This window comes from Lolium perenne, chromosome 4, assembly GCF_019359855.2.
Source record: "Lolium perenne isolate Kyuss_39 chromosome 4, Kyuss_2.0, whole genome shotgun sequence".
Taxonomy (NCBI): domain Eukaryota; kingdom Viridiplantae; phylum Streptophyta; class Magnoliopsida; order Poales; family Poaceae; genus Lolium; species Lolium perenne.
Genome location: NC_067247.2, coordinates 104,324,076 through 104,347,331, shown reverse-complemented (window position 1 = coordinate 104,347,331; position 23,256 = coordinate 104,324,076). Strand labels below are relative to the sequence as shown.

The following is a 23,256-nucleotide window of genomic DNA, read 5'->3' as shown; positions in this document are numbered from 1 at the left end:
CATTTAGTACTAGAAAAATCCGATCATCTATTTCTGGGGGCATAATTGAGGGTAACTGCACTCATCTTATATGTTATTTTGTGTCCATGAAGGCTAATTTTAAGACTTGCGAAATCTGACAAATTTGAAATATAGGACAGGAATGATGTAATACGAGTATAAACTAGTAATGCAAAATTATTGAGCACAGAGCAGCAGGATTGATGACATCCATCAGAAGTTTGCAGCCCAAGTTCATGAAAAGCATGCTAGAGATCATCACACAGATTCTACTATGCATGTTAGGGCACAATTTTGCTAACCTTAGCAATTTCCATGGATTTAAGAGCGCCTTAAATGTCATGCTTATTTGCAAACACCAGTAATGAATCTTCTACTAGTCTTTGTTCAATCAAAATTCAAGAATAAACAAAAAAAAAGTTGAACAAACTGAAATTCCCAGGATAGAGTGACGAAGAGATGGGTATTTTTCTATAGCAACATCTGAACTATCAACATAGTGGAAAATTTATGGAGTTGTTCCGTTCATTAGTAGTATGGCCTAGTTCAGTACATCATTCAAGTTGAAAGTCACAATTTAACTCATAATAATTCCCACTGTTGTATTGTAAGCGATTTTTTTCAAGTCACCAATTAATTAACAGAAGGCGGCTATGGTGGCGGTTACTCCCACGGTGGGAGTGACTCCGGTCGCAACTGGAGGAACTGAACGGTGGGCCCCCTCGTGGCTAGTTATCCTAGTTATCTGTTGTGTGTTTCATGTTATCGCTCCCAGAGTATCCTAGGTCTCACTCCATCACTTTGGGTTTGAGATGATTATGGTTACCATGAGGTGTTTGTGCTACTGTTCCTGTTACCACCGTGTTCTGTTCGCTACCGTCCCGAGGAAGAAATGAGAAAATGAGTGGGCCTAGTTCTGTTTGCACCCCTCCGTGTCGGGACATCTTTGTGCCTTCGTTGCTTGTTTTGTGCCTTGTGCGTTGATATTTTTGGCTATTTTCGGCAAGTTGTTGATGTTCTAATGCAAATGGACGCCCATTGTATTTGAATTCAGAAAGTGCATTGTTTCTTTGATGCAGAGCGAATTCTTTATAAGATACAATCTCTTTCTATCTGCTTTGTATATCGCCGGATGCATATGCCAACAGCGTGTTACTCCAGAAAGCAGATCCGAGATGCGACATCCTGAACCAGCCACTTGAAAGTTTGAAACCGTGAAGGCGCTACAGCCTAGTGTCCATGAGTCCAAATTCAGGATTTGAAAGCAAGTGTATCTACATATCTGAAAGCAAGCGTGTAAAGATCTGTATCAGCCTCACATGTATCCATGACGAATGGAAAAGCGATCTAAACATCAGTTTCCTGAACGACTCAGTGATCTGTTTAGTTGCCAAGTCATTCACCTCAGATCAAATATTTGTACATGAAGCATGCTTTCGTACAAGTGTTTGAATTACAGAGAAGTGGGGATAGGAATTGCATACGTCTGAATTTAGAGGCTCTGAATCTTAATCTGAGGTAAACAAGGAACTCACAACTGATCACAATGGACACGGAAAACCATCTAGTGTGTAGAAAACTCTGATCATCTATTTCTGGGCATGACTGAGGGTAATGTCTATAACATAATTTTTGCTCCATGAAGGTTAATGTCTACTGTATATGACTTTTCCAAAAACCACAATAACAATTTTGAAATATAGGGAAAGAATGATATGACTATACACTAGTGGTGCAAAATTATCCTGGAAAAAACAATGGGATTGATGACACCCATCAGATATTTTGTAGCCCAAGTCCAGGAAAAAACATGTTAGATTCCACTATACATGTATGGCACAAGTTTGCTATCCTTAGCAATCTCTACTGGTTTAAGTGCACCTGGAATGTCTTGCTTATGTGTAAACGTCAGCAATGAAGCTCCATCTAGTCTCTGTTCAATGAAAATTCAAGAATCACTAAGAACAGTCCAAATAACTGAAATTCCTGGGATAGAGCTGCATTTGAACTATCAAGAAATCAATAGAGGGCCCTAAGTCAAAAGCAAAACGACGCCGGACTTATCAAATTTATGTACTTACTGGCAATCATCATTGTCATAGCATGACACTGCAACACTTCCAGTGCTAGTATTCAGAAAATCTGCAAAGTAATACACATTGCAAAACTTTGAAGGAGTGATATCATCACTTGTCTCTTACTGCCCCAGAAGTAGTACCTCTTCCTTCAAGAGATTGTGGAGTTCAGCACGACAATCACCAAGCCTCCGATATCTGAACTATCAACTACCCAAACTAGACCATCGGTCCGCTCAAAGTAATTCCTCCAATAATACCAGATAGCCTTATGTCCCCTAACATCCCAAATGTTCAAGGAATATCTGCCAAACCAACAAATATAAATCATTAAGAAGTTTCACCTGCGGCAATACCCACAGAGTGGCTAAACCTAGTGTTTTGGCAAATGACAAGGATGTTATCACCAGAAAGTTGTAAGTTACTTAACCAGAAATCCTGAACTCATGACAAGTTGCCAACTTGATTCAGCCATTTGGCATCAATTTTTCTTTTTTGTCCTGTTAGGAACCTATCTCTTGGCATGTAAATCCCTTGCATTCCTCTACTAGTGCGAATAGGCATGCTGTTACAGAAGAAATGAAAAAGAGGAACACGATTTTTCTGCCTTGAACACTACTCGTTTTATGCCAGTTCCATTGATATTTATGTTCCAAGTTGAGGCCAAGATGTTTATATTTTGATGCAAATGGAAAGCCATCACCCCACTTTATTGCCCAGAGTGATATAGATATATTTTTAGTTAAGTGCACTGATATTTGATATACAGCGAATGGGTAAAGATACAGTCGCTTTCCAACCGCTTCCTATGTTGCGGGAAGCAATGATGAATCAGTCCAGAACGTAGATCCGAGAAGCAACGTCCTGAACCAGCCAGTCGAAACCATCAAGGAGCCCCTCTCCGGTGTAGGCACTGCAGCCTACGATCCGCCAGTGTCTGCTTCTGTCCATGGCGTCCAAATTCAGGATCTGACAGAAAGTGTTTAAGATCGATTAGTAACACACCATCACGAGCAAAGGAAAGAATTCCTGACCCGAGTCACTCAGTGATTAAACCCCGGAATACAGGTTAGCAGTCCTATTCTGCCCACGAATTGCTGTGAAGTGTCCAAAATACTTTATATAACCTATACATGCTGAATCTGAAACTGAGGTAACTAAGAGACTCAGAACTGGACGTCAACAACCATCGAGTAAGTAGCCAATTCCGATCATCTATTTTTTGGGGCATAACCAAGGATAACTGCACTCATCTTACATATTATTTGGGTCAATGAAGGCTAATGTATAAATAATTGAGTCAGCAGGACTTTGCCAAACATGAAAAAAAAATTAAAAAATGATACAATACGAGTATAAACGAGTTCTTCAAAGTTATTGTAGCAGAAAACAACGGGACAGATGACATGCAACAGATGTTTGTAACCCAACTACTGGAAAAACATGTTACAGATTATCACAAAGATCCTACTTGTATGGCACAAGTTTGCTAACCTTAGCAATTTCTGCGGGTTGAAGAGCACCTTGAATGTCTTGCTTGTTTGCAAACACCAACAATGAAGCTCCGACTAGTCTCTGTTCAATCAAAATTCAAGAATCAATAAGAACAGTCCAAAAAACTGAAATTTCTAGGATAGAGTGGCAGAAAGATGGGTATTTTCCATAGCTGCTGCTGCATTTGAACTATCAACAGAGTGAACAATTCATAGAGTGGTTCTGTTCGGTAGCAGTGTGATCTAGTTCAGTAGAACATGTGAGCCGAGAATCAAAATTGACTCATAGTGATACCCATTGTCACATTGTCCATAAAAGCCATGATAATCCAATAGGATATGTTTTCCAAGTCACCAATTAATCAACAGATGTCCCTAAAACTAAAGAAAAGGGATATCCTACTCATTCTTTTCCGTACTGTTTAGCAGTAATCTTTCAATGCTAGTACCCGGAAAATATGCAAAATAATAGAAATTGTGAACTTTGAAGGACAGAAATCATCACTGTCTCTTAGTGCCCCAGAAGTAGTACCTCTTCCTTCAAGAGATTGTGGAGTTCAGCACGGCAATCATCAAGCCTTCGGATATCTGAACTATCAACTACCCAAACTAGTCCATCAGTCTGCTCAAAGTAATTCCTCCAATAAGACCTGATAGTCTTCTGTCCCCCAACATCCCAAATGTTCAAGGAGTACCTGCCAAATCACCAAATATAATATAAATCAGCAAGAAGTTTCACGTGTGCTAATACCCACAGAGTGGCTAGTGTATTGGCAAATGACAAGGGATGTTGTCACCAGTTCAACACAACATGCTAAAATCACGAGTGCTTTAAACAAAAAAAAATTGCAAGCTCAGCAGAACTTGCAAATTACTTAACCAGATAGGCTGAACTCATGACAAGTTGCCAACTGGAATCAGCCACTTGGCATCTATTTTTTTTTATGTTGAGCCTATCTCTTGACATGTAAATCCCGTGCACTCCTCTATACTACTGCTAATAGGCATGCTGGTGCAGAGAAAATGAAAAGGAAGCACAAGATTTCCATTTTCTGATGGGGCAACAGGCAAAACTGCAGTATCAACTAACTAGACTAGTATGTGCATTTTTATTTCAGGATTCTAGAGTAATGCCAGTGAAATGTTTATCTGATGTCATCACACCTGAGGACTGTGTTGCAGCATTTGCCAAATTTCTCCATTGCGGTAATATTTTGTCCTTATATATTAATTACCCAGTGGAAGAGTTCAAAGTTACATGATTTAGTTTCCAACATGTGACCTGCTTTAGCCTGTAAGGCTGTCTTAAGAAATTTGCAATCACTAAACTGGCGTTGAGAGATAACCTATGTTATATCTATATCTGATGAACCCCACAGAAAACTGAGAAAAGCACGAAAAATCATCTAAACTATGGTGGAAAATGGAAAACGAATGAACAGAAGAACATGATCACGAAACTACATCAACTGATGCAGCTTGCAACCCATTACATGATACTGCATCACAAATTCACAATGGACGAGCGGACACTGAACCAACGGGTTAGAAAGAGACAGAAAGGAACAGGGACAGACTTGTGGTACTTGATGGCCTTGATGTTGAAGCCGAGGGTGGGGCTGATGACGCTCGTGTCCTCCCCATTGATCTTGAGCACGATCGTTGTCTTCCCTGAGTTGTCCAGACCCCTGAGAAGAACCCGTAAACCTCGGACGGAATCAGCAACTAGGGATAAATAAACCAACTGCACAAGTCCTACTAGATCCAGAACTAAGAATCGGGAGAAATGGAGGGAACATACACCATGAGAATGCGCATCTCCTTCTCCTTGCGCTTGATCTTCCGGATGAGGCTGAGCAGCCCCATCTTGGAGGCGCGCGAGGCTCTGGGATTTCCTCCCTAGGACGAGAGAGAAACAGGGGGTTACCCTTTTTCGGAGAGGAGGAACAGGATGAGTCGATCCAAGACAGTAACTTTTTTTTTTTGAGAAAATCCAAGACAGTAACTGATCATCCGAAAGTTCACTCTTATTAGACAACTCTAACAAAGCCGTAAAACGGGCTGAAACCGAAAAAGTCCGGCAAGTTTACGGGTTCTGATCGAAAGTGGGCCAGAACGGAGCCTGAACTCGCGGCCTGGCGCATAAAATGAGTTTGGGGGTCCGAGAAACTCGGCGGTCGTCCCGTATTAAACGGGTCGCAGAGGGGAGTTCGGTTTCCAAACCCTACTCCGCTTCGCCGCTACCGCTCCATCCGCTGCCGCCTCCCTCTTCTCCGGCGAGCAAATCCGCCGCCGCTGCCACCACCACCCCTCCGTCCGCAATGGGGCGCTTAAGACGCGTAGGTAGGGGAGGGGGCCGAATCGGCGGCGGGAAGCTAGCACCGCATGCACCGGGTGTACGGTCGGAGGCGGACCGCGCGAGGCTGGCGCGCTCCGACGATGCTTGGAAGCGGGCGGCACGGAAGTGCCCGCGTGCTTTCGTGCATCGGGTAGCACGTGAGGAGGCGCGCGAAGGAGAAGCCGAGGCGGCCCCCGCCGGCTCGTGCAGCCCGCCACTGCCGTCGCTTCCCCGCGTGGCAACGGCAACAACGACGACGACGCAGACGGGCCTCCTCTCACCCGCGGGAGCTCGGTGGAGGCGGCGGCCTTCGAGCTGGCCGCGCTCGTTGTCGCATAGGAGTCGCTGATACGTCGTAAATGTATTTATAATTTTTGATGCTCCATGCTTGTTTTACACCAATTCGTATATGATTTGCTCACACTTCGTTGCACCTTTATACATTTTTTAGCACTAACCTATTAACAAGATGCCACAGTGCCAGTTTCATGTTTTCTGCTGTTTTTTGTTTAAGAAAAGTTGTACAGAAAATATTCTCGGAATTGGACGAAACAAAAGCCGAAGTCAATATTTTACCGTAACGAAGACATGGTCCGGAGGGGAGTCGAAGAAAGGCCACATGGCGGCCAAAACAACCCTAGGCGCGGCCTGGGTGTGGCCCACGCCTAGGGGTGGTGTGGCCCCCCTGGCCTCCACTGAGGCTCCATCCACGAAAAGTTTCGTCGCGGCCATCATCACAGACCCTAGCTCGGGAGGGTTCTGAAGCTTTTCCCGGCACCCTGCCGGAGGGGGAGATCATCGCCCGAGGCATCTACATCGCCATGTCCGTCTCCGAAGTGATGCGTGAGTAGTTCATCCCTAGACTATGGGTTCATATCAGTAGCTAAATGGTTGTCTTATCCAATTTGTGCTTCATGTTTAGATCTTGTGAGCTGTCCTACATGATCAAGATCATCCTTATGTAATGCTACATGTTGTGTTTGCTGGAATCCGATGAATATTGAATACTATGTTGAAATCGATTATATATTCTTGTCATAAGTTATTTGTGATCTTGCATGCTCTCCGTTGCTAGTAGATAATCTGGCCAAGTAGATGCTTGTGACTCCAAGAGGGGGTACTTATACTCGATAGTAGGTTCATGCCTCTAGTTTTCTGAAAGAGTGACAATAACTTCTAAGATTGTAGATGTGTTGTTGTTACTAGGGAGAAAACAACAATATTTTATCCGAGGGTAATTCTATTGTTTACTTTATACACATTGCTTAATGCGATAATCTATTGCTCGCAACTTAATACTGTAAGAGGTTTGGACGATAACCGGAAGGTGGATTATTAGTCATAGACGCAGTTGGATTACGGTCTATGTATTATGTTGTAATGTCCAAACGAATCTAATAGTAATCATATTGTCATGTATGGTCGGTATTATGTCAATTGCCCAGTTGTAATTTGTTCACCCAGCATGTTATTTATCTTTATGGAGAGACACCTCTAGTGAACTGTGGACCCCGATCATTTTTTCCTTTACACTGATGAATTCATCCATTGCAATTCATCCATTGCAATCATGTTCTTTTTACTTTCCGCAATCATTGTTCTCTTTAATTACTGCAAACATCTCCTTCCACTCGATACATTTAATTCTTTGTGTTTAACAAAACCGATGAGATTGACAACCTCAGTGTAACGTTGTGGCAAAGTATTTTAGTTGTGTTGTATGCAGGTTCCACGTTGTTGCGGACGCTGGTAGTGCGTCCTGCCACTAGTCAGCTAGCAACACCTTCAGAAGTCACACATTTCTCCTACTGGTCGATTAAACATTGGTTTCTTACTGAGGGAAAACTTGCTGATGTGCTCATTAGACCTTCCTCTTGGGGTTTCCCAACGGTGTGCAATCTGCGGTCATCAAGCTCTTTTTCTGGAGCCGTTGCCGGGGAGAAAAAGGATTTCTGCAAGAGGAGTCTCTCATATCCATTCTCTTTACTTTGTTATAGTTTTGTTTAGTTTATTTTACTTTGTTTTGTTTGCTTCTTTATATTAAAAATGCAAAAAATTAGTTTCTATTATAGCTACTAGGAAGTTTGGCTCGGCGCCATGCCGCGCCCGTGGTGATAATCATTTATGTAAGTAGTTAGATGTTATTTCTTTGAAGTGTGTTTTTTGAATACTTGTCTATCTATCTTTTAAGAACTAAAGCTTAAAATAAAAATATTTTCGAGTTAACTTAAGAGATCCCCGAAATTCTTTGGTGTCTGTTTTTTGAGCCATTGCATATCTACCTTTTAAGCGGTGAACCTTACAGAAATGTTTTCTCTGAGTAACCATAGGAGATGTATCTACATTCCACGTGGTGAAGCTTAAAAACAGTATAATTCTTTGGAGCGAGTTTTAAACCTTTGTGTATCTACCTTTAAGTGGTGCAGCATAAAAGAAAAGTTGTAGGAAAACCCTGGAGCTACTCTGGAAGAGGCAGTTGTTATTGAAGATTAGGGTTGAAAAATTACCCGTGAAGATTATTGTCCATGCACAATTGAAGAAATATTGGTGGGAAATAAGTTCGAAAAATTACGCGATGTTGAAGAGTTACTGTTGGATAACTACCACCAGAGAGTTAGCTAGTGTTGCGGTTGAAGAGTTGTGCGGGAAATTTTCTATAGAAGAACTATAGTTCTTGGACCGATGGAAAATACTGCTGAGAAATCGCCGTCGAGAAATGGCATGAAACATTACTATTAGATAGTTATCGCCGATATTGATGCCAGATAACTACCGACCTAAAGTTAGGGTTGAGGGTTTTTGTAAAAAAATTGTTGTGAAAAAATACCGTTCATCTACCGTTGAAAACAATATTGTTGCAAAATTTGCAACAAAAAATTGAACGACGTTTGAAAAATTATAATTACATTATTACCTTTGAAAAATTGTTGTTGGAGTTTAAGCCTTGTGCAAGAAAAATAGTATTATAATTTACCGTTGAAAACTAATGTAGAGCATTGTTCATTTGGCACGTAAGAATTAGCTTTCACACACCCTGGGAAAAGAGTTTTGCAAAATTATCGTCGCAGAATTAGGTGCCTTTGTAAAATGTGAAAATTACCGTTGAAAATAACCATCGATAATTACTACAACAAAAATTAAATTTACATGTTGACAAATCAACGTGATATTACAATCTAAATTTACGACAGTAAGTAGGTGCAGAAATTACTGTTCACGCTGTTTATTATTCATCTGCGAGTACGATTTATGGGTGTACTCAGTACTCAAACGTTGTGGTGCCAGCAAAAGGGGCTACCGCTTATATAGGCGCGGCCGCAACGCCGCACCCATGGTAGAAATTCTTTTTGTACACAGTTGTATTTTTTTCATGCACGGTTAGTATTTTTTTGCGGGATATGTTATGCTCTGCACGGTTTAGTATGACTATCTTGCAGAGAAGTGTGGTTGAGTAAATTGGCTTTATTTTCTTATCCGTAGATTCTCTACTATTGACTAATAAGTTGACCGTCGGAATGCTTGGTTAGCCGATCGAGCTGACCTCGGTTGGGAATGCTTGGTTAGCTGATCGAGCTGACCTCGGTTGCATCGACGAAGTAGAGCGAGTGGTCTGCTCTGAAGGGGCAGCTGGGAAAAAGAAAAGCGGCAGAAGAATATGAACAAATGAGAGCATGGTAAGCCGCGACGCCGAGCGGAGTGGAGCTGTTGCGGATGGTGCGCGCGGTGCCGTACCGTCGCTCGTCGGGGCAGCTACCTGCGTTCCTTGGATGGCCGGACCGTCGCTGTGCTGCGGGCCTGCGGTGGTGCGGTGCCACTGCCCGGCTATGAAGAGCAACCACGCAGCGTCGGTGCAAAGGGACCTGAATAGTACGATTCGAAGCTTTTTTTTTCGAAATGGGGGAATGCCCCGGCTTCTGCATCGTGACGATGCACACAGCCCTTTATTAATCAAAAGAGGTTCTGAGTATTACAGCATTACACGGCACGCAGGATCAAGGATTGATACAACAATCAATCCATGAACGAAAAACAAAAGAAGAAAGACTACATATCAACGTAGCCTTCTAGTATGACGCCAACCAGCCTGGCACAAGATATCCTGAGCGACCATCAGGAGCCGTGTGCATCCAGAAACCATGGCATCCCGTTGTCCTACCGGAGATAGTAGAGCCCAAAGTTGGACCCAATGGGAGACCATGTGAATAACCTGCAAGAAATGAAAAGAAGGTTTTTTATTAAAAATCATATCATTCCTGACCCTCCAAATAGACCAACATAAAGCAGCAACCCCAATCCGGATGTATGCCTTAGATTGTCTATCTACTCCATTTAACCAATTACCAAACAGATTGGTAATATTGGTGGGAGCTGGAAGATCATAAGTAAAGTTCACTGTACGCCATAAGAGTTTAGCTAAGGGACATTCAATAAAAAGGTGTTGAATGGTCTCCTGTTCCCCACAGAAGACACATTTTGTACATCCATTCCAATGCCGTTTAACTAAATTATCTTTGGTTAACAAAACCTTATTACTCAAGAACCACATGAAAATTTTAATTTTTAGCGGAATTTTCACCTTCCATAGATATTTTCTCAGAAAAGGGGTATGATCACACATAAGGTCTTCATACATCGATTTTACTGTAAACAGACCATTAGACGACAGGTTCCAAACAAAACGATCTTCTTCTTCAGTTAATTGTACCACCATTAGTTTTCTACATAGCTGCAACCATGACGTCCATTTATTACCATTTAAAATTCTCCGAAAAGTAATATTCAATGGCGTCTGACCTAGTACTTGAGCAATTCTGACATTCTTATGATGCACAATATTATATAACGACGGATATTGTTGGGCTAAAGGAGTCTTCCCTAACCAGGTATCTTCCCAAAAGCGAGTACTGCTACCATTACCCACTTTGAAGAATCCCCTAGAAAAAAACTCCTGTTTTACCTCCATTATACCTTTCCAAAAAGGGGAATCAGTAGGTTTTGCTTGAACCTCCGATAATGTCTTATGTCTTAGGTATTTATTATGTAATAATTCTTGCCACACTCCTTCCTCATTAATAAGTTTAAAAAGCCACTTACTCAATAAACATCTGTTTTTTATTTCCAGAACCTCAATACCCAATCCCCCTTGATCTTTAGGTCTACAGACTATGTTCCATTTTGTAAGCCGGTATTTTCTTTTGTTTTCGTCGGACTGCCAAAAGAATCTTGATCTGTAGAAGTCCAAACGTTTCCTGACCCCAACAGGTATTTGCAGGAAAGACAACATAAACATCGGTAAGCTAGTTAATACTGAATTAATAAGAACTAACCTATCACCATAGGATAGTAACTTCCCTTTCCAGCATCCTAATTTACTCTTAAACCGTGTTTCTACCGGATACCAATCAGAGTTCTTAAGTTTCTTGTAATGGATTGGAATACCCAAATATCTAAATGGTAGTTGTCCAGCATCACATCCAAAGATTTGTTTATACTGATTCTCCTCCTCCTTAGCCTTTCCAAAACAAAAAATCTCACTCTTATGAAAATTAATCTTTAGTCCCGATAATTCTTCAAAGAGACATAAAATTAATTTCATATTAACGGCTTTGCTCAAGTCATGCTCCAAAAAAAGAATTGCTCAAGTCATTTCTAGTGCACACTGTCTATATTACGATTCGAAGCTAGATGGGGATTCCGGACCAAGATGCGGTGCTCCGTGGGCATCTATTTTACGGATCAACATCAATCCCCAGGGGAAAGGATGGCACCGAACTGATCGGTATGTTCCCTTTCTTGGGTTACTGAAATCATTTTTTCTCTCGTATGTGTTATCTGGTTGGGACTTGGGACATCCAACTCCAAATTCCTCTCTGCTAATTGGAGTGAAAAAAATCGTGGCACTCTCAGCTCTATCTTCAGTTTATTAAGTATACTGAGCTCTGTTCTCTGTGCGTGCCTGAATGAGAGTAACCGAAAAGGAAAGGTAGAAATTAAGCTAGGAAATCATATCTTGGCACTGCATAGAGTGATTAGAACAGTAGAAGGAAGCAGAAAGAATACAAAAAAAATAAAGATGGTCTTCAGTGAAATGACTATAGCTACATAAAACAACATAGATCAGAAACTCTGAACCTTATCTTCAGCTTACCTATAATCAAACATGGTCTGTGTATATGCCTGAATTAACTGAAGCTCTACTGTGCTTTCACGTGCTGCAATGGAACCCCTAGCCTAACCAAGATCCAGCATTTTAGAGGCATTGATTTTATCATTGAACCCCTGGGGCGGAAAAGTGACGGTTGGTCTCAAGAACAGCCCAAGGGTGGAAAAAAGACGGTTGTTCTCAAGAAAATAACCGCAGTGCCCTCACCTGGTTGATTAGTAAAAAGCTTCGTTCTCTCTGCTTATACAAATAAACGCAAGCGCAAACAAAATACTAAATTCACAGAAATAAGGAATAGCCTCTAGTGCACACTGTCTATATCTAGACAAAGCATTTCATAGCAGAGAAAAAGGAACTACAAATTACAGCACAATACAGTACCAGTTGGTAAAAAAAAAGCATACAGAACGTAGCAGCAACATAATGTACACTAAATAAGTTCTATTCGTATTTTTATGGACTGCCGATGGTAATTTAGACACCGGATAGCTGCAGCTAACATCTGCAGGCATTCGATATTAACTCCTCAAGCACTGAATCTTTTAGCTGCTATCTGCAGACTCGTTGAGCAATGAACATTTGTAGCTGCTATCTGCAGACCTCCGAAATTAATTCCCTGACTATAAACCTGCTTCTGCAATAGAATTTAAATAATTAGCTCCGATTCTGTGTACTTGATTAAGAAACAATGTAGTAGAAAATTTATAAAACTCATGGCAGGAGCATCTAGGCAGAAAACATAGCATCATCTGCATGAGCAGTAGAACATAGTTTTCACAGTGAACACACACGGTCGCAAAAGATGAAACCAACATTAAGAGCATATCCTGCGGAATGAAAATTAAAAGCCAAAAAAATAAGCTCACTGAATGCACAATATACACAGATAGGTGAACAACACAAAAAAGTTTATAGAAAAACTACCTGCATATGTATCGTCAGAGGTTATCAACTATCAAGTACCTACTTTGTCAAGGGTCTGGCCTTGGCTCTTGTTAATTGTCTTTTCATAGCGAAGGCAAAGGGATACTGCCGACGCTGAAGTGTAAATGGCCATCTGGTAGACGGTGCATGTAATATAAATATTAGTGCCATTGGCTAACTCCTAGTCTTGTACTACAGTGCATAAATGAAATAATGTGCTAGCATCACAGCAAGCCAATGGGTAATAAGAACTAAATAAATACATATAAGTGATACTGACCATATTCCAAATGACATCACCTAATAGTGTACTATCAAAAACCCCTCATAAACACTGATAGCATCTCACAGCATGTTCAGCAACAGAAAAACAGTTGGCTCGCAGAAAGTTTGGAGGATCACTATATGAATCTATAAAGTAAAGAACAACTCTGTTATAAGAAAAACAATACAAAACAGTTATGTGGCACGAACCTATAAAGTAAGCATGTACATGTCTTTTTTGCACACAAAATCTTATATGCTGCTGGTGTGGACACACAAAAGGACAACACCTGCAAAGAAAGAAGGACCACTTGAGCAAATAAAGAGCTGGAGGGTTGATGATGTCTTTTCCGCACAATGTATGTCCAGTAAGGCTGCCCATAGAAAGCACCGAAGAGAAAATGATATGGTAAGAACAACTGGTAAAAGTTAGATTCCTAGAGAGAAAAGAATATATGAATACAATATTCAGCATTGTTCGAATGAAAAAGGCTTACCCTCAATAACTGCATGCCTGCATAGTAACAAATCTACATTGACACCATAATGATCTAGAACATAATTAATATTTGTTTGGGGAAATTGCGGCAGAAAACACATTTAACTAACCAGGTCTTGAGAGTGGCAGCTCAACCTTGGTATAATTATTTAGATTATATATCATGATGAGTAGCCTCCTCTATCTATCAAAATCGACGGAGATGAGAAATACTGCACATCAGATGGAAACATCAGACATGTTTTTTTTTTTGACTTGACAGCAGACATGAATTTTAACCATAAGAGGTGTGGCTTTACATAGCAGGCACACATCGTTTAGGGAAATGAGATACTTGAGACGGAGATGCCTTCAGGCTTCGGGTTGGAAACTCGATTACTTCGTCGAGCGCCCATCCTCGTTATTAGGTCCGCTTTGGCTGCATTCCAAAATGAGCGGACATTTGTAGAAGTAGCGCTCTTCATCCAGGAGACGAAACAGAAGCACGCTGAAGAACGCTGCCCCCTCTTCTTCACCCGTGGACTCCATGGAGAATCCCTGGTGAAGGGAGCTTGTGGAACCGAAGCCTGGAAGACACGGGCTAGATCAGAGCGGCATCAGCTAATATTAAAAGGCGTTGCCTAATATGTTTCTCTCATCCGTGCCTGATTTCATACCAATCTTCTTAGGAGAAATTTGATTAATCAGGGAAAAGGAAAGAAGACGTTCTAACCTTCTCGCAGTAGGCGTATCGCCATAGCTTCAACAGGAAACATATCAGCACCATGCCACCATACCTCCTCCTACTTTTACATGAGATCTGTGGTCCTTGCTACAGCCAAAGACCTCTTTCTGCTCCGGCGGTACTAATCCCCTCTGCTACGGCAGCGCAAGACAATTAAGAGACCAACTTTGTTGGAGCCCGTCGAGGCACATGGTTGGAGCACTTGGTAGGAGGTCATGAAGTGCCTCCTGATGCGAGTTCTGGCCTTGTCTGAGTTTTAGGTTCCACCATAGAGATAGCCAGAGGAGGTGCTGGAATTTTGGGCATTTAGCCTTTGGCCCATAGCCCATTATTAAATTCTGAAACTCACATGGCCCATTTCAAAAATCAGTGGCAGCACTAGTGGAAGCTGAAGTTTAGTCCCACATTGCTAGTTGGAAAAGAGTTGGAGTGGTATATAAGGTGGGCTGTTCTAGTCCTAGTAAGTGAGTGAGAAGAGAGAGAACCCTCACGCACTCCTCCTCCTCCGCCGCCCGCCTCGCCACGACGCGCCGCGGGTTGCGGGAATCTCGCCGAGCCGAGCTTATCTTTTTGCTGTTTGGGAAATTAATTGTGTAATCAATTTCGAGTTATTAACGGACGCGTTACCCGTTTTGCCTTAAGCGCGGACGCCAACCCTAGTCTGTATCAGATGCACATGCGACTACCTATTTCCAGTTCATTGCGCCGCCGCCTTCGTCTTCCTCATCCCGTCCGTCGGCGTGCACCGACTGCCGGGACAGTAGGCCTCCGGAACCCTGCCTCTCGTGAACCTGTACGGGTGAGGGTGTCGAGGGTGCTCCTCGGCAATGCCCTCCGATAGGGGCTTAGGGTTGATGGAATCCTGCAAGCTGACACGAGACATCGGTTCTCAGACAAGCGGGGAGAGCGATTTACCCAGGTTCGGGGCCCTCGATGAGGTAAAACCCTTACGTCCTGCCTGTCTGTTCTTGATTATGATGATAACGGGTTACAATGGGGTGCCGAATAGTTCGGCAGTGTTCTCGTCGAGATGGCTAAGTACTAGGGTAACCTAGCTCTAAACTTCTGTTGGCTAAGATCGCTAAGATTGATTGTATCTCCCTCGACAGCCCCTCTCCTGGCCTTTATATAGGAGGCCAGGTCTTAAGAGGTCTAATCGAGTACGACTAGGTTTACAGTAGATCTATCTCCAGACTTTCCTTGTTCGGCTCCTTCTGTGTCTTGTACTTCAAGGAATCTTCTGCCGCACCGTCCTAGCGGCCCACCTCGCCATTGAGTGCCTTCATGGGCCTCCAACTAGGAAACATAGGATAGGGCAACATTGGTTAGCCGAAGGGTAATGCCCACGTCAGTAGCCCCCGAGTGTCTAGCTGAAGGTAGTTCGGGTAGAGACTAAAACATGCCTCCACCCAATGCTCTTCTCCTCGATTGTTCTTGTTTTTCTTGAATCTGCATCATCTTCTTCTGTCGGGTGCGCGTCAGCGCTCCCGATGGGAGTAGCCCCGAGTCTAGGTACGGATGCTTGCAATCCGTGCGTAGACTCAAGTTGTACCACTCGAACGTTTTTCTCTGTCGAAGTTTTTCTGCAAGTCTTCATAGGTCATCCGATATATTTTCCTCATGCAAGGGATAATGAGTAACGTGCCCAACTTTTGCTGGTTAACTGCCGATGGCAAAACAACATTACCCTACACAGAATCAAGTCCCCGGGCATGATCCTGGAGTGCGAAAAAAGTTCTGTCGGGTGCGCGTCCAGCGCTCCCGATGGGAGTAGCCCCCGAGTCTGGGCACGGGTGCTTGGAACCGGGCGCAGGCTCGAGTCAAACAATTATTTCTTCTTGCAAGGCCTTCTTTTCAATTTCTTCGAGTCCTCATTCTGTCGGGTGCGCGTCCAGCGCTCCCGATGGGAGTAGCCCCCGAGTCCAGGTGCGGATGCTGGCAATCCGTGCGTGGACTCAAGCTGATCATCCGATACCTTTTCATTCCGTCGAATGCTTTGAGCATGACGTCATTGATGACGCTTTGATTTTGACTGACAGGACATGACCTGCTGGGCCTATTCTTTCTTTGTCTGGCCCTTTTCGCAGAGTCACCAAGGCGTCTCCTCGATTTCTGCAATCTTTAATTGAAAAGATCCACTGAATGAACCGGTAGCAACGACACGTGCCTACACAGGTCTCAATTTTTCCTCAAAATCTACAAAGGGCGAGAAATCCCTAATCTTCTCCCACATTTTCCGTAGCATCTCCTCATTCTTCTCCTTCTTCCTCCCTTCGCTGCTGCTGCGCCGCCACCACTGCTTTTCCAATCTTCCCCAGATCGCACAATGGTGAAGAAGAAGAATCCTGCCGCCGCCGCCAGTTCCACTAGCGGAGGCGCCGCCGCCAAGTCCTCCTCTTCTCTTCCGAAGGGAAGCGCTCCGAACGCTCCTCCCCCAGCTCCGGCGCCGCCAGCGCTGCCAAGTTCAATGGCCAAGCCCGAAGATTGGGTAGCATCAACCGTCACCAAGCGTGACGAGAAGAGATCCCGAAGCATGGGATTAATATCCTCCGACGAGGGGAACGTAATCTTTCCAGGTGCGATTTCTCGGCCTAATCCCCCTGCTGGCTTTACCGTGATGTTCTTGTCATTCCTATATCGGGGTCTCTCGCTCCCCGCTCACGAATTCCTCCTCCATCTCTTGCGAACTTACGAGATCCAATTGTGGCAACTCACTCCCAACTCAATCCTCCACGTTGCTGTGTTTATCACCCTTTGCGAGGCATTTCTGGGCATCAAACCCCATTTTGGGTTGTGGAAAAAGATCTTCTATGTGAAGAGATACAGCAGTAGTAATGGATCCTTTGTCACCGGAGGAGTGGGATTTGTAGCCCGTTCGGATGTTAATTACTTCAATTTCCCAATGAGAGAATCTGTGCAAGGGTGGAGATTGAAGTGGTTTTACGTCAAGGATTCCTTGTCACCCGAATCCCAGCTTCCTTGCTTTGTCGACGTCCTTGAAGCCAAGCCTAAGAATTCCTGGAAGAACGTTCTCTCACCCGAAGAAAGGGTAGCAGCCGATGACTTATTTGCCAAATTTCTTCGAATCAAAGAGGCCGATGGCCAAACCATGGTCGGCACAGAGGTGGCAGCAGTGTTTCTGAAACGTCGAGTCCAACCAGTCATGGCCAGAGTTCGTCCGATGTGTTTGTATTCGGGTCCAAAGGATGAGACCAGGATTAACGCTGCCGAACTGTCGGAAAAGGAACTGCTCGATGAAGTCCGTCGCCTTACTTTCTTTAGCCAAGAAGACTCGATCCCATTGATATCTTCTTGGACTCCTCTAGATGCCAATCATCCATCACCAGAGGTAGCTTTCCCTTTCAAATCCTTATCATGCTATTTTTACTTAGTCGATGCAATTACTATTATTCTTATTCGTCTTTTTCTTCAACAGATCCCCATAGTCTCTGGAGATTTGCACGATTCACCAAACGATACCTCTGAGGGAAGAGGTTCTTCAGTACCCGTTGATTTTCACACTGTCGAGCCTACTGGCCCAGAGTGCGATCATGATGATTCAATAGAATCCGAAACTGTTCACACCGATCTCCCTCCATCAGCCGATGATGCTTGCGACACAGAGGGATCAGTGCGTGATGATGACGCTGATCGTGATGCCTTTGTTAATGCAGCTGTGGAGGCGACCAGGGCTTCGCCTGTGAAGAGATCGGCCGGTGGTTTTGCCGACGAAGATGATCTCTTCGACATGTAAGCACCCTCTTCCCTGATACCACAGTTTATCCTTTTATTTCTTGCATTCTTTTTCATAACTCCTGTCGATCATTTCCCTTTTTGTAGTGACGAAGGTATCATTGAGCCTCTGTCCAAGAAGGCCAAGTCTGGTGCTGCTCCGCCGGACGTTACTGCTTCCGAAGCTTCGGCTCCTAAGGCAGCCCCCACAGCCCAGGCATCAACAGCTTCTTCCCTTTCTAAGGGGAAAGATGTTCCTTCAGCTGCCGCCGCCATGACCCCTCCATCCGTGAGTCCCTTTTTGATTTCAATTTAAATTTTCCTGGTGCGCTCTTTGCCTAATGATTCTTTGTCATTCTTCCTTAAGGACCTGCGAGGGGTTATATCTTCGTTGGAAGCCTTTGCCTCTCAATTTACTTCCCTGGAGGCGGAAAAAGTTCGACTGCAGGAGGAAGTTAAATCTTCCTCTTCGAAGTTGGACGGCGCCATCAAAAAGGCTGCCACGGCTCGCAAGGAGGTCGACTCCCTGAAAGAGGAGCTGGGCAAACTGAAGGAGAGGCTAAAGGAAGAGGAAGCTCAGGCAGCTGAAAAGGACGAACTTCTTCGTCAATCTTCTTTGTCTATACTTGGTAAGCTCTTTTATACATCTCTGTCGATTATTATCCTTATGGATTCGTTCCTTTATCAATGATCTTCTCCAATTCATTTTCTTGCAGAAGCCGCCAACATTCCTGCTGCTGCCTTGGACAAAGTTCCAAACAACTCTCCGGCAAATGGTGTGTCGATGGCTCTCGCCTCCCACCAGCTTACGCGGGAGCTTCTTGAAAAAGGAAAAGGTGCCCTGGCGCGGATGCACTTGATGATTTTCCCCAAGATCAAGCAGGACAAAACCCTGGGGCAGCCGATCGATGCCTTCGCGGTTGACACCAAGGAGGTTATCGAGGTATTCAAGCGTACTTCGCGCACCTATGGTGCCCTCCTTGCCTTCCAGCTTATGATGGGTTACGGCTTTAAGGGTGACATTGAAGAAATGACTAAGGAGCTGCCGAAAGAGCAAGACGGGCAGTTTGTTGACTTAAGTGCCTTTAAATCGTCTGCCCTTACTTGTGCTCGCCAGCTCCTTGAGCTAGTTTCGTCAAGGAAGTCATCGACTGGTCCCAGTTTATCGACTCAGACCCAAGCCCCTTGATTTTTGTAACAAACTTATCTTTGAACCGATGTGAAACATTGTTCTGCTACAAAACTTATGCTTGTAATAAACTCCATGCTAGCAATGTTGCTAGCACACCTTTATTATGATATTTTTACTTGCACTTTTCCCGATAGGAGTTACTTCGGGTGCTCAACTTGACCATATTCGTCATTCCTTTGAACGCTGTTTCCTACAAGTTTTCCCAGTGCCCTCCTTTGTGGACGACTCTTCGAGTGCTCTTCCTGAAGGTGATCGGATCCAGCGTATGAAGGATCGGATCACTCAGATGGAAAAGGACATGCGCAATACTTATGCCTTAGCTGCTATTTTCAATAAGAAGAGCGAGATTGCAGCCGAAGTGGAGCGATACGCTCTTACTGAGCTGCATAAAGCTACCGAGAGTTTGAACTGTAAGTTTCTTGATCCCTGCGCCCTTTTGTCAACAACGCCTTGTCTGATCCTCTGTTTATTCCTTTGTCAGTCATAGCTTTGAACCGTGCGGAAGAGAATAAACGGATTCACGAGTGTGTGCACGCTTTAACCCAACTGTCCTCAGCCGAAGAGATTTTCTGGCGGGAACACTCGAAGGCTTCGACTGTCGCATTATTTCAGGACCGTGTTCAGCAAGTCCACCATTTCTTCGACAAGTGCTACAAAGCTATGAGGGTGGTTTGGAAGACGATGTTCCCTTTAAACGCACTTCCTCCTACGCTGCTGACTCTAATGTCTGAGTTCAGAAATGCCAAGAAGATTCGAGACTTGGTGCGAGCTCAAGTTTTCGCAGGGGCCAGGTTTGCACTTGCCCTTGTGCTTGCACGGTATCCCTCGGCAAATCTGCTGGCTATTGCCAACGCAGTTGGAGTCTTTGATACTCTGTATCCGAAGGTGTTGCTGCCTGCCAATATAATTGTCGACAAGCTCGAGGAGTATTCTAAGGTTCCGTAAGAAAGAGAAACTCCGCAAGGGTAACTTCAAGGATTAGGATCATTTTGTAAATAGGTTATTTTGGCTACTTGATCCAAGTGTTAAGCCGAAACTTTTTGTTTGGTAGATACATGTGTATGTACTTTTACCGTGTTGTTGCCGTTGGTAATTTTTGAAGGGACAAGTCTTAATTGTCCGTTTAAGTGTTTTTTCGTATTCATTGGTCAGCAAACGTTTGAGTGATCAGCTCGTGTTGCAGGTCTTGCTAAAACCCGTTGTATGTGCAACTTTGCTTTCAACCGATGTATGTTTCGATAGTCATTCCCGAATTTTTCGGGTGCAATGATTCTGCCGATGAGCCCATTGTTCTTTGATACTTCCATAAGTAAAATATCGAACGTGGGTTGTGTGTATTTCCAGAACTCTTGCTATTTTCGGCACTCGTAGAGGCATCTATAGCAGAGGGAAGGATTAACATCCTTGTTTTCTTTGTATCTTTTAGCACTCGTAGAGGCTTTTCTCTTTGGAACACGATCTTCTGCCACGTACTATGTTGCATAGTGATGCGGCTTTAGACGTTTTGGATTACTGCAATGCTGAACAAAGGATCGAAGTTTTAAGTTCTCATTAATAAGGTAAACGCGAGACTAGAGGGCGTAAAAAGGAAGGCCCTGTTTAAAATGAAAGGAAAATAACGAAATGCTGATAAATTGCTTAAGCAAGGAAGGGGTTCTTCTCATCTTCTGGCTTCTTCGCCACGTTAGTGGTTGCTGCAGCGTTGTTGATTTCGCCAGGGGTCTGGGCAATTTTTGCCAGCGCCTTGCTATCTCCTATGCCTTCTGTGCCATCAGCTGCCGCACCTTGTGCTGCCGAAGCGTTTTCTGCCGAAGCTTTTGCTGCCGAAGCTTTAAGAGCAAGGTCAGCTGGCTTCTTCTTCGTTTCCCTGACATCCTTTTCTTCCTTGATTTCTCGTAACGTCAATTTGGGCAGGGGGTCGACGATTTCTTGCTGTGACCCGAACTTCGCAGCAATCCTCTGGAAGTCGCGATCACAATTGTCCGAGCGTGAGAAACTTCCATAGACTGTGATGTTTGTTCCGTTGTTCCCAGGCATTTTCAGCTTGAGATATGCATAGTGCGGCACAGCCATGAACTTGGCATAAGCTGGTCTCCCGAGTATAGCGTGATACTGTGACTCCCAGTTCACTACTTCAAACTCGATCTTCTCCTTCCTGAAATTGTCGGTTTTGCCAAAGACGACGTTCAGGCAAACTTTGCCAAGAGAGTAGCCCGGTGCAGTTGGAAGGATCCCATGGAAGCAAGTGTCTGTTTCTTCTAGCATCCTCATGGTTATCCCCATACTTTTGATTGTGTCGACGAATATCAGATTTAACCCGCTTCCACCATTCATGAAGACTTTGCTCATCTTGAATCCCCCGATTTGTGCCTCGACTACCAAGGCAGCGTGTCCTGGTTTTGGTATGGTCATCGGGTGATCTGCTCGACTGAACGTAATGTTCTGAGAGGACCACTCGACATACTCGGGGATGTTTGCCATGATGCTTTCTGCCAGGTTGATCTCTCGGGTGAGCTTCTTCATCTCTCTTCGTGAGACGCCTGTCCTATGGATCATGCTCATCTGCCCCTGTGGAGGTGGAAACGCCTCGTTGGGTTGGTGAGGTTGAGCCTGCTGGACTTGATGCTGTGGTGGAGGTAGGGGTGGTGGTGGTAGCTGCTGCTGGCCTGACAGCTGGATGAGTTTGTGCATGTCAAGGAACTGCCGACAGTCCCTGAGCAGGTGACTCGACTTCGTTTTGCCGTCCTTAGAATCGACATACGAGTGCAGGTAACAGGGGGCGTTGATCTGCTCAGCATAGGGCAGTTCGGGAGTCCTCTGCTGTCGTGGTTTATAATTGCCGCGGTTCCCCGAGTTGTTCCGATTACCGTCCTGCCGATCGTCTCTTCTATCGTCATATCGATCATCCTGCCGATCAGAGTACCCTGCGGCTACCAGGTTGTTGTCGTCATAGTTGCGGTTCTTCCTTCTCTTGTGTCGATCCCTTCGACCGCCCGAGTCGTGCTTTGGTTGGTCATCGTCTTCGTCGTCACTGCGCTGTCGTGGCGTTCGCACGTTGTCCTCACCATCAGCCCAACTGTTGGCGATTTCCATCAACTTGGTTATGGTTTTTGGCTTTTTGCGTCCGAGTTCTTCTATGTAACTTTCACGCCGGACGCCATCGCTGAATGCGTCGATTGCTCTGTCGACAGATACATCTTCGGCAGCATTTAGGAGTTTGGTGAATCTCCCGATGTATGAACGCATCGACTCTTTCTGCTTTTGCTGGCAGTTTCGCAATTCTTCAATTCCGACGGATCTCTTGTATGTTGCTTGGAAATTGGCAACGAAGGCGTCTACTAGGTCGTCCCATGATTTAATGGAACCCTTCGGTAGCCCCCTCAGCCAGGCGCGCGCTGAATCCTTTAGGTCAAGCTGCAAGCACTGCATTGCTGCTATCTGGTTCCCCTTATGCAGAATCACGGTCTGCAGGTAGTCGTCTATCCAAGATCTTGGTTCCTGCTGCCCATCGTATTTGGCAGCGTCGGTAGGAGTGGGCTTGAATTTTTTGGGCGGCATCGTCTCGCGGATTTTGTAACTTAAACAATCGGCTCCCCTGAGTTCGTCGTCGTACTCCTGATCCTCATCCGAAGAATCACTATCGTTGTCCTTCCTAGCGGCGCGTCGTCGCCTTGCTTTGTCGATCCTGCTCTGAGTGATTTCATCCCGAGCATCTCTCGCATGATGTTTTGAACCACTAGCCTGCACCGTGGTTTTTTCCTTTTGTGGCACTAGATTATTTCCCAATATTGCGAGACTTTCCAGGGCGCCTCGATGAGCTTGAGCCATGGATCCTTCAGAGCTTGATGGCGT

The 23,256-nt window shown here is 44.3% G+C and overlaps 1 protein-coding gene and 1 long non-coding RNA gene across 2 annotated transcripts; both read right to left on the bottom strand.

Annotated features, from left to right (window-relative positions):
* Positions 1-2,746: 2,746 nt before the first annotated feature.
* LOC127293525 (ADP-ribosylation factor-like protein 2) lies at positions 2,747-5,528 on the bottom strand. Its single transcript, XM_051323166.1, has 5 exons — positions 5,370-5,528; positions 5,146-5,256; positions 4,101-4,263; positions 3,570-3,650; positions 2,747-3,044 (listed from the first exon to the last, which is right to left on the bottom strand). Exons 1-5 carry the CDS (start codon positions 5,432-5,434, stop codon positions 2,907-2,909), a joined length of 558 nt encoding a protein of 185 aa, XP_051179126.1. The 5' UTR covers positions 5,435-5,528; the 3' UTR covers positions 2,747-2,906.
* Positions 5,529-12,391: 6,863 nt separating this feature from the next.
* Positions 12,392-15,481, bottom strand: LOC127293524 (uncharacterized). Its single transcript, XR_007845900.2, has 2 exons — positions 14,469-15,481; positions 12,392-14,322 (listed from the first exon to the last, which is right to left on the bottom strand). It is a non-coding gene; the product is annotated as an uncharacterized lncRNA (long non-coding RNA).
* Positions 15,482-23,256: the final 7,775 nt, after the last annotated feature.

Coding starts and splice junctions, on each gene's coding strand:
- LOC127293525 (XM_051323166.1), bottom strand. CDS start 5,434: ATGGGGCTGCTCAGCCTCATCCGGAAGATCAAGCGCAAGGAGAAGGAG. Junction 5,257..5,369: donor GAGATGCGCATTCTCATGGT/GTATGTTCCCTC, acceptor GGTTCTTCTCAG/GGGTCTGGACAACTCAGGGA. Junction 3,045..3,569: donor AACCCGCAGAAATTGCTAAG/GTTAGCAAACTT, acceptor ACTTTCTGTCAG/ATCCTGAATTTGGACGCCAT.